The sequence below is a fragment of the Fukomys damarensis genome, unplaced genomic scaffold (genome assembly GCF_012274545.1).
Source record: "Fukomys damarensis isolate Sample0158 unplaced genomic scaffold, DMR_v1.0_HiC HiC_scaffold_12, whole genome shotgun sequence".
In the NCBI taxonomy this organism is placed as follows: domain Eukaryota; kingdom Metazoa; phylum Chordata; class Mammalia; order Rodentia; family Bathyergidae; genus Fukomys; species Fukomys damarensis.
The window spans coordinates 45015996-45027696 of record NW_022900924.1 but is presented as its reverse complement, the minus strand read 5'-3'; the positions used below and the strand labels follow the sequence as shown (position 1 = coordinate 45027696).

General features: G+C 48.5%; 1 protein-coding gene across 1 annotated transcript in view; it reads right to left on the bottom strand.

The window, feature by feature from the left end:
* Window positions 1-507: 507 nt before the first annotated feature.
* The window catches only part of LOC109118069 (platelet glycoprotein V-like), a 12354-nt gene continuing 1160 nt past the window's right edge, over window positions 508-11701 (bottom strand). The window contains exons 2-3 of the mRNA XM_019207469.1: window positions 1006-1045; window positions 508-657 (exon numbers count right to left, since the gene is read on the bottom strand). Of these exons, the coding sequence (XP_019063014.1) occupies window positions 508-657; window positions 1006-1045 (190 nt within the window). The remainder of the gene's footprint in view (window positions 658-1005; window positions 1046-11701) is intronic.

The following is an 11701-nucleotide window of genomic DNA, read 5'->3' as shown; positions in this document are numbered from 1 at the left end:
GCCAGGAGCTCTAGGGAGGGACTGAGGCCCAGGCAGGGCAGGGTGCTGCGGTGAGGCTGATCTTACGGGGTCTGCACGGCGGCGAGGCCTGGCATGCAGGGCGGGCTGCGCTACTTGACCTTTTCCTATGGGAAAAGCCTAGGAATCAGCCTGGGTGCGCAGAGCTCTTACTGCTTTCACTGTTCTGGACCTCGGCTCCCCTGGCCCACTGCCCTGGGGATCGTCAAGTGCAGCCAAAGGTCCCCCGAGACACTGATCTTCAAAGCACCCCAACTGCTTTCCCTGGGGGGGCCTCAGACAGTTAGCAGGTGGGGGCTGAGGGGGCCTGGCTGCAGAGCGAAGGGAAAAGTTCTCTTTGGCCTGGAGCAATTTATTCAAGTAACATTTAATTGCAGGCTTTGCCATGAGACTTCCAAATTTTATGCCGCAGTAAAAACGCAGCCGCCTTTGAAATGATTAAGCGAACATCACGGTCCTGCCGCACGCGGCCAGCGTCACCGCACCTAATTAAGGCTCGGCCTGGATCCGGAGCTGTGTGTGCTCCTGAGAGTCACCACGGGGAGGCCCGGTCTCCTCCCCAGGAACACGGGGTGCAGGGGCTCGGCCAGGACCCGCATCCTCCAGTCCCCTCATTGGCTCTTCACTGCCCCCCAGTTCCTGTGCAACCCCAAAAGGGACAGGAAGAGGTCGTCACCAAGCCAGCAGGTGAATGCACAGGTTCAGGGAAGATGCGAGGGCTTAGCAGTCTCTTTCCTCCTAGGGTCTGTGTTCCCACCCAGAAAGTGGGGGCACCGCACAAGGCAACCGAATATGACAGCCACCCCTGCTGCTCCGGTCACATCTTCCCCGTCTGAGTCGGCCTTGAACTCACTGTGGAGCCCAGGCTGGCCTCAGACTTGCTGCACCCCTCCTGCCTCAGCCTCCCAAGTGCTGGGATGACACGTGTGCGCCACACCTGCCTCTCCTTCCCGCCTGCTCTTGTTCCTCGGCTCGGCCCATTCTTACCTCAGGGACTCGGGACAGGAAGGCCAGGGTGGTCTCCAGCCTGGGCAGGAGCCCAGCCGGCAGGCAGCTCACAGGATGGCAGGAGGCTGAGTAGAGAGATGCCATTCCCAATGCAGGGAAGTCGCAGAACCCCACAGGGCCATCTCTGTTCCCATTGTGCAAATCAACTGGAAAAAAAATTGAACTGAGAGCAGGCCGTGGTGGTGCACACCTATAATCCCAGCACTCGGGAGGCTGAGGCAGGAGGATCCCCACAAGTTTGAGGCCAGCCTGGACTACACAATGAGTTCAAACCGGGCCTGAACTACATAGTGAGACCTTGTTTCAAAAAAGAAACAAGAAAAGAAAAAAAAATTTCAGCTGAGGATGCAGTTGAACTGGAACATGAGGGGAAGAGACTGACCTATTTCTTTTTTCTCCTGACATCAGTGAAAACCTAAATTCCTAGGGGCTGGAGCTGGGTGGACCTCAGCAGGTGGGGTATGTGGGAGGTTGGGGGAGGACTGCGGAGGGAGGAGGGACGGCACAGCTCTCCCCTGCATGCCTGCCCTCCTGAAGTTCTGTTGATGTCGTCGTCCCCGGGTCCCCTCGTGCACTGTCCTGGTTACACCCTGGGCTACGGCTTCGGTCTGAACTGTCCCCCAGGCGTGGGCTTTTGGAAGGGGACTGGATCACCCCCAGTACTCAGTACTCAGTATTCAGTACTCAGCAGTAGGCTCACCCATGGACGAGGGTGTGGCTGAGTGTCTGAGGGGTGGGGGGCTGTCAGGGTGGCTCCGGAGGTGGACCCCTCTCTCTCTGGCTCTTCCTACTCTCTGCTCCTGACTGCCCGCAGGTGAGTGGCTGCCCTCTTCTGCCAGGCCATTTCCACCTTGCAGCCGGGCAGCCATGGACTGAACCCTCTGAAATCACGAACCCAACCACCCCCTCCTCCCTGTACATTGTAGGTGTCAGTTGTCCGTCCTGGTGATGAGAAAGTGACCGTCGCCCAGCCATCGCCCTGCCCTCCTAGTAAGCCGGGGACCAGGGCGCCCCACACTTCAAAGCACCTTCCCACCCTTCGCCTTGTCTTCAGAGAGACAACTCTGCCATTCCCACCACAGGGGCTCTAGGTGGATCCTGCTAGCATGGGGCTGACTTGCTGCCACTTGTGACTGTCACTTAGACCCTACTTCCTTTCTCCCACTTCCCTACCCCATCCCATCGACCTCTCTTCCCATCCATTTTTCTTCCATATTCCTCTTTTTTGTTGTTTTGTTTCTTGGTGTGTGTGTTTTGAGACAGGGTCCCACTATGTAGTTCAGACTGGCCTCCAACTCACAGCGATCCTCCTGCCTCAGCCTCCCGAGTGCTGGAATCACAGTTATGATCCCCTACCCCAACTTCCTGTCTCTTTAGTCCCTGTTCTTTCTCCTTCTCATCAGCCATGGCCCCCACAAATAACTTCAGCTCTGTGGGAGACCCCTCTGTCTTGAAGGACTAGCACCCCAGCTCAGGATGCCCCTGACCGTCGGTCCCCACTGGGCAGCTGGCCCATCTACTCCAGCAGGAATCAGGAGACTTCCGGTTATGTGACGGCTCTGTCAGCCCAGGCCATAGCCACAGAGCCCCTGAGTCCAGCCCTCAGCATTCTCCTCCCCAAAGTGGGATGATCATGCCTGGATGCCCGGTGCTTGGACGGGCTGGGAAAGTCGCCCTCACGACACTGGAGGGTGTGCGATATTTGATAAACACCCACTGAAGGCAGCAGCCCTGGTACCCTGAACTGCCCCTTGAGGTGGCTTTGGAAATCCCAGGGCAAGCACTGGACAAGAAACCCAGCAAGCGCCGGAGAGAGCTATGGGTGGGAGAGGCACAGGTGCCCTGGCCGGGCTGCTCTTTGCCCCCCAACACCCCTCCCCCAGGCACCGGCCTCCTGCCCTGGGGCCCAGGCCCTGAACTGTGGTGTCTGTCTATGGTGTTGATGGACCACGCTGTGACACACCGGTGCCCAGTGAGGGGTGCAGGCCACAGGGCAGGAGCCCTGGCATTGCCTGGCTGGGACAGAGGTGTTCGGGTGACTCTACTCGTCCGGAGCTGGACACTTGCACAGAGAAGTGGGGGATTTTCAGATTCAACCCCTTGCTGCTGCTCCCCGGGGTCCCATGAGTGGAGGTACAGGAATTGAGGGTCACAGATGGGGGGACAGGTCAGCCCCAGATGGGGGGCTTAGCAGATCCAGGACACAGAAGAGGAAGGGGCGGCCGGGGGGAAGAGGAAGCCACCGTCTCCTCGTCGGGGACCCTGGTCCAGGCAGGCGGGGAGAGGCGTGGGCACCGGAGCCAGGGGGTTACTGGGAAGCTGGATGCAGGTGCCTCCGCCTCCACCCCAGGAAAACACACAAACAGAAGGGTTGTGCAAGGAGCCCCGGGCCTGAGAAGCAGCCTTCCGCACACCTCTGGCTCATAGCGACTTCCTTGATGACAGTCAGCTCGTGATAACTGGTAAAACAAGCTTTATTCAAAGTATGCGTGTAACAATTCAATCAGACAACAAGAGCTGGAGTACTAAGTGTCTTCAATGTGTTCACATTTTATATTTTACTGCAGCTAACAAATAGTTTGGTCCCTTTTAAACCATTATACTACTTGTCATCTTGAATATACATCTTCATTTTTGAGGTACTGAGACCATCAATAGGGTGGCACATTCCAACACCCTTGATGCTCAGGGGCCCACACCAGCTCAGCCTTAGCTACACATCTTCGTTTGCTCCGTTACTCAAGTTTGTCCAATTCTAGTCCTTCCATGTAAGGGTCTTCTCAAGGATTGGCATCTTACCCTCCATTACTAGATGACAATATTAGATCTTTGCTCCGTTTAAATACCCTCTATCTTGAGCCTAGGCCATATGGTCACTTCCCTGACTTGGGTCTTTGACTATCAACTGTTTCTTGGGACTTTCCTAATTTTCTAATCAAAAGGGCAGACATTAAAGGATCTCCATTCCTAGAGGTGATTACTTGAGAAAACTTTCTTAAGAAATGAACTTGAGGAGCCAGGTGTAATGGTACACGCCTAGAATCCCAACACTCTGTAGGCTGAGACAGGAGGATTGCCGTGAGTTTGAGGCCAGAGGCCAGCCTGGGCTACATAGTGAATTCAAGGCCAGCCTAAACTACATAGTGAGACCCTGTCTCAAATGCCAAAAAGAACCCCCCCAATTAAATTAAATTAAACTCTTATTTAAGAGAAATAAGCAACAAATAACAGCATAGAAATCCCGGAAGAAAAAGATATAATTCAGAGTAAAAGGGAACTTATGAAAACTCAAGAACGCTGAACTCTAGTATCCTAAGACAATTTCAAAAAGAAATAGCATTAATAAAATAAGAGTCTATTTTCATTCTATAATTAGAAATATGATTTCAGAATCTAAAATTTTAAATAAGTGTTGTAAGACAGAGTTGAAGAGTCTCCCCAAAAGTAGAAAAGATATATTAAAAAGATGAGAGAAGGGCTGGGGATCTAGTTCAGTGTTTCTGCTGCCTGCCTCGCAAGTGCAAGGACCCAAGTTTGATCCCTGGTACCAAACAAAAAACAAAAAACAAAAATAAATAGAAAAACAAAGAAACAAAACAAAATAAATAAATGAGAGAAGCCAGGTATGATGGTGTACACCTACAATCTCAGCACCCCGGAGACTGAGGCAGGGGGGTTGCCACAAGTTCAAGGGCAGCCAAGGTACATAGCAAGACCCTGTCTCACATAGCCCCCACACCTCTCTATATCCACAAAACAATAAAAGAAAAACAAACAAAAAAGAGAGAGAAGAAAAAAAAAGATGAAAAGAGAAGACAAAAAAATGATCTGAGAGCTGGGTGTGGTGGCGCACACCTGTCATCCCAGCACTTGGGAGGCTGAGGCAGGAGGATGCTGTGAGTTCAAGACCAGCCTGGGCCACATAGTGAGTTCCAGGTCAGTCTCAACTACATAGTGAGACCCTGTCTCAAAAACAAAAACAAACACAAACAAACAAAAATGATCTGAGAATTTCACAAACTCTAGGAACATGAAGTCTCCAGCAGGGCCTGCGTCAGTGTGAAGGAATAAAGAGCCCCACGAGGTTGAAATCGGAACACAGAGAAGACCCTGCAGACTCCCACCACGAAGCCAGGTGTCTCCATCAGTAACCACAGCACGTTCTGCCCAGTGCCCTGCACACCCAGGAGATGCAATCAGAATTCCATCCCCAGCTAAACTAGCAGCTGGCGTGGGATCCTGTGCAGCAGCTGTGCTGAAGGGCCGTAAGCCAGGAACACACAGACGTCAGAAACGGGGAGCCAGCGAAGCGGCAACGAGCAGTTCAGGACACCGAGGCCCAGGAGGCCCAGGAATTGCTAGAAATGAAGGAAGAACAAGGAATTGTGTGGACACAGGATGCCACAGCAGGCACTGGCTCCCGTTGGCTTGTTTCAACTTTTTCACAAGTCACTGAACTTGCCCAGCGTGGTGGTACAACCTGTACTGTAATCCCAGTACTCAGGAGGCTGAGGGAGGAATTACGGGGAGTTCAAGTCCAGCCTGGGCTCCAGAGCGGCTTCCAGTCCAGCCTGAACGACATAGTGAGACCCTGCCTCAAAAAAAAAAAGTCAGCGTGCTTTCTTGTGTTGTTGCTCGTTTAACTTTAAGATGTGCCCCGAACATAGAAAACATAGAACAGCGATGACTGGGACCAGAAGTGTTCTAGTAGGAGCGGGAGAGACAGAGACAGAGGGAGGGTGTTTGGACTCGGCGCTGGCTCTAGGAATGGATGAAAACAGCACACGGAATCCCATTAAGATGGAAATCAATGTTACTAAAAATAAGAACAAAAACAAAGAATTACCTTTCCTGTGGAGGCTCCTGACACCGAGCTATGGTGATGAGGCCCCCACACAGCGCGGGTCACCTTCTGCCTGCCTGAGGACGCCCACACCACACACTGCTTGCACCTCCAGAGCTGTGAGTCCAACTTCTTTCTTCTCCTCTTGCAGCAACACACAGACTAGAGAAGACACAGGTCTGCAGCCGCCCGGGCTGCCAAGCCTGCAGCAGGGAGGTTTGGGGAGCAGATCCTCCAGGTCAGTGAGGAGGACAGTGACTGTCACTGCAGCCAGCATTTGGATGACAACCTCATGGGGACCAGAGCTGGAACCACCCCTCGGTGCTGCTTCTTGAGTACTGACTGTCAGAAGCTGGGGTGACAAGTTGCATTGTTTTAAATCCCTAGGATTTGGGCAAGATTATGCGGAGGAGGAAACTGATATAAAAGGGGTGATCAAGCCGGGTGTGGTGGTGCACGCCTGTAATTCCAGCGCTCAGGAGGCTGAGGCAGGAGGATCGCTGTGAGTTCAAGACCAGCCTGGGCTACATAGTGAGCTCCAGGTCAGTCTCAACTACATAGTGAGGCCCTGTCTCAAAAAACCAAAACCAAAAACAAACAAACAAAAAGACAAAAACAAGGGGTGATCAAAATAGGCAGCAAACGTTTTACATTTTTTAAAATTTCATTTCACTGAAAGGTACATGGCCATTAGCGCCCCTTCCCCAGTTGTCCACCTTGCTTCAAACACGCTCACCCCATCGTCTTTGCCTTTCTGAAGCAGCTCTGGGAGTCTTCTTTCCCGCGTGTTTCCAGGTGTGATCAGAACTACAGTGAGCGCCGCCCAGCGCCATCCAATGGAAAGGCAGGCTGGGAAAAACAGGAGCGCGTCCCGCCCGCCTTCACCAGGTCCGGCACCGTGTGACTCCTGGCTCGTTCCCCAAAGTCAAAATGACCATGAAAGGCCAATGTTTTGAATCGATTTAGTCATCGAGGCAGCCAGGACAGCGCAACTAAGAAAACAGGCCAAGAAGGGTTTCCAAAGGCGTTGCACGTTTATCCAAGGAAAAGCTGATCCTGCTTTTTATAGGAAGGACACCCTCACTCAGATCATGAGGCTTTGGTTAATATCAAAACCAGATGTTATTTTTTAAAAACTCACAAGTAAATGTTACTAATGAACAGATCTTAAAAGTTTTAAACAAAACATCTGCAAACTGAATCCCGCAGTATATTTTTAAGAGGTTTAGTTTACTTCAGGAACACAATTGTTAATTTGCTTTTCAAAATGTATAGTTTTATTTACCTATTTAATACATTGAAGGAGAGAGAAAATAAGCATCTTAATAGATAAGACAAAAGTAAAAAAATGTTAATATTTATTCATGATTTTAATAAGCACTTATCAAACTAGGGCTGCCACACTTACTGATAAAACATTTATCATGTTATTGTTTATTGTTACATTTATTATTACAGTCAAGATTTTAAGGATGCTCTTTGCCATTTCTTATGATAGTAAAGGATATAGCCAATGCCAATAAAAATGTTTAAAATAGTAAAATAAATAAAACAGATGTAAGGTTTTAATAAGAAGCAGCCAAAGGTTAAAATTATTGCAAGGTATAAATGTGTAAAAATAAATTTCACTCCTATATACTGGTAAAAACATTACTAAATACTATTTTTAAGAAATATATATCATCTGTAGTAGTGACAAAAAGTCAAAAAGAGAGAGAACAGCTAGGAATAATCTCACAAAAATCTGTACAAGATTTTTATGAAAAATTCTGAAAGATTAGAAAAGACCACAGTGAGTGAAAAGCAAGCTGTGTTTAATGGCAAGAACCCTAAGTATTGTATTTTTTAAAAATGCAAATTCTTTCATGAATTAGTTTATAAACTCAGCGCCGTTCCTGGCACAGTCCCGGCGGAGTTTCTCAGTGGAGCGGGACTTGTTGCCTCTACAATGTGATAAAGCAACAAGACGGGAGGGTTGGTGGGAAGGCCCGTAGCAAAAGTGACGGAAGTTCCACCACGAAGGCCCTGGTGTGACAGAGCTGGACACACAGACCACGGCACAGACGCCGGAAACCAGCACAGGCTTTTGGGGAAACTCGATAAATTCCCAGGTGGCATTAAGAAATCAGCTGGGGCGGGACAGGGACGTAGCTCAGTGGCACTGAGCCTACCTCGCCAGGTTCTGAGTTTGATCCCGGTACCAAGAAAGAGACAGAGAGAGAAAGAAAGAAAGAAAGAAAGAAAATCAACGGTGGGTGGGGGAGCGGGGTAAGGATCTGTGCAATTCGTGGTCTGGGACAACAGGGTGATACGTTCAGAAAGATTCCAGTTGGCTCCCGACACCACACCCTATATGAAAACAAATTCTGTGTGGGCTAAGGATCTCAATATTAAAAATAAAACTTTTACAGCCGGGGATTTAGCTGAGCGGTGCCGCTGCCTGCCTCACAAGCCCAAGTCCCAAATTCTATCCCCAGGACAAAAAACAAAACAAAACAAAACAAAAAACAAAAAACCCAAAACACTTTTAGAAGAAAACATAGGAGAGTACCTTTATGATGTGAAAAATAGGAGGAAATCTCTTTCTTGGTGGGGAAAGGGGAGTAGAAAGGAAAGTCTTAATTTTTTTTTTTTTTTTTTTTGGTACCTGGGATCAAACTCAGGTCCTTGCACTTGTGAAGCAGGCAGCAGAACCACTGAGCTAACTCCCCGATCCTGTCTTAAGAGTTTTTAAGAGCATGAATCATACTGTTATATTGATTAATACGATTAGATTAAAAGGGAAACTTTTAATAGTAGCGCTTGCCTACCATGTGTGAGGTCCTGAGTCTGATATGCAGACCAGAAAAAAAGAAAGAAAGAAAGAAAGGAAAACTTCTATTCAAAAAAGGCAATAATAGGGCTGGGAAGCTAGCTCAGTGGTGCTGCCGCCTGCCTCCCAAGAACAAGGTCCCAAGTTCTGTCCCCGTTACCAAAAAAAAAAAAAAAGAGAGAGAGAAACAAGAAGCCATAATTAGGAAATAACTCCAAAGTATATAAATTGTAAAAGTGTGTTTGTGTGTGTGTGTGTGTGTGTGTGTGTGTGTATATATAGATAGATAGATAGATAGATCCTATAATTCAATACAAAATACCCCATAGTAAATTGGCCCATTACATGCACAGGTAATACTCAGAAAAAGAAATCTGAATGTTCACTAGACATTTTAAAACAAAACAATCTCAACTTTACTACTTATCAGGGAAATAGGAAAATACAAGGTAAAATGTAAATGAGATACCATTTCATATCCATCAGATTGACCAAAATTAAAAAGTTGACATTAACAAGAATGGAGGAAGGGAATAAAAAAGGAAAGAAAAACCACAGAAATAAACGTCCAACAACAAAGGAACAGATAAATTGCAATGCATTCACATAAAAGATACTACATAGCTATTTAAAATAAATGAACTAGAAGAAAATGCGGTGTTTGCAAATGGAGTACTACTCAGCAGTAAAGAATGAGAAATCAGAGACATTTGCAGGAAATGGATACATTGAGGCCATACTCTCGGGTGAAATAAAGAGAACACACGTGTACATACCAAATAGTTTCTCTGGTGTGACAGACAAAGTGTAAATAGGATCAAAACGTATAGCAGATAATGTGGAAGTAGGCCGGGTAGGGGAAAAGAAAGAAGGGAATGGAATTAACATGAGAAAAGGAAAAAATGGAAACAAAGTCTGTAAATAGGGAGGGGTAGAGGGGGTGAAGGGAGGGTAGGGAGAAGGGGAAAAATACGGACCAAGATATGTTATGCAAAGGTACAAATTTCCAATGATCAATGTCATATTCTATACCTAAAATGCAGCAATAAAATTATTTTTAAAAAATAAACTGGAGCCTAACACATCACATAGTTAAATCTGAAAATTATTTTAGCTCAGAAAAAGTGAAAAAATGCTGTAGCAAGATAGCAGCATTTACGCAGAATTTGAAGGCGTGCAGAGCACAGCCTGGGCACGCTCTGGGTTGTAGACACAGGCAGTAAGAGCATAAAAACACCCAGAAGGATGGGATCAGGGAACACATATACACAGGAGCTGTCAATGTCATCTGCTGTGTTTTATTCTGTTTAAAAACAAACCAACCAACCAACCTGAAGCAAACACAGTGAAGCACACAGATTTTACACACCCAGGGCAGGCGTGCGAAGTTGCCCCTACTTCTCTGAACATCGGAAGGCAATGGCTGCAGCTGCGGGGTGAGGTCGTAGCAGGAGGGGACACAGCACAACCCTGGAACTGTGCACCCTGCTTTCCCCTCTTAGAAAAGTGCGTGGCACAGAGTAGGGTCGGACAAGTGTGTGCTGAATGAATGAACCCCTGCAAGGTGCTGAGAAACGTCAGAGCCTGGTGTGTTCTGAAGGAGCTGCCCAGAATAGGCTTTTTTTTTTTTTTTTGGTACTGGGGATTGAATTCAGGACCTTGCGCTTGCAAGGCAGGTAGCAGAACCACTGAGCTAAATCCCCAGCCCCAGAATAGGCAATTTCTGCCCCAGCCATAGACTTTCTCTGAGGTGCACTATCTCGTTTCTCTCATTTCCTCCTTGCAGCAGGGTGGGACCATTATTATATCCTCACTGGACCTGGGAGGAAACAGAGGCTTAGAGAGCTGGGAAGCTTGCCTGAGTGTAACAGTGATTAGAACCAAGTCTGTATTCCATCAGAAACAGCTGGATTTTAATCTGCAGCTAGTTGCAGAATTGGGAAACAGGGCTGGAGGTTTAGCTCAGTGGCACGGTGCCTGCCTTGCAAGTGCGAGTCCTGAGTTCAATCCCTAGCACCAGAAAAAAGGAAACAAACTAGGCAGGGTGAGTGCGGGGCATGTGGAGGCTTCAGCAAGGAGGAGGCACTGCAACTTGGCCTGCCCAGTGGACTGGAGCCTGACACGTCACAGGAGAAGTACACACTCATGCCAGGATCTGGCTGTCTCTGCTCTCTGGCCAATGGATGTTGTTGGAGAATCCACTGGGCTGACACCACCCACGGGGTGACAACAGATTGAGCTGAATGGAACCTCCAGTTTGAGAAAGTCTGCTCTTACTTTTATACACAGAGGAAACACCAACTCAGAGCCGTCTTTAGAAATCCCGATGCCAATAACAATGGCTTTGGTCATCCCCATTGGCCCTTTGCTGTATGCAGGGCACTGGGTTAAGCCTTTATATGCTTGGTGGCCGCTGATGTTCACAGCGACTCATGGGGCAGGAACATTTTCAGGGATGAGGAAAGCCAGGCATGGAGAAGGTGTGTAGGCGTCCTGCCCAGAGGCAGTGCAATTAGTAAGTGGTGGAGCCAGAGGGAACCCGTAGCTGTCATCTCCCCAGCCTGTGACACCCAATTAAAGCAACAAGGGTTTAACTGCTTTCAATTGGAATAAACGAGGACATGATACAGGCACAATAAACCAGACACCAAGCTTATCATTACTCTCATGAACACCTGTCACACGTTCGCTGCTACGAAAAAAAGCTCGTAAAATGAGGTGGCACTGAGTTCCAGGAAGTGAAGTGGACACTCACAGGAGGTCTCCGGACAGCCACACCCGATGATACTCTGGTCACGTTTTGGTTGATGACGAGGTTTCCCGACACTCAAACAAGGGCCCTCTCCCTCCACTCCCTGATTAATTTCCGAAAGAGCGCGCCGATCTTGATCATAGTAAACATAATGACCCCGGTTACGATGGCCTGGACAACTACAAGCAGGATGTACAGACCCCAGAAGAGGCTGTGAGCCCCACCCTCCTCGCCCGCGGCCACCCGCTGCGCGCGCACCCAGGGCTCG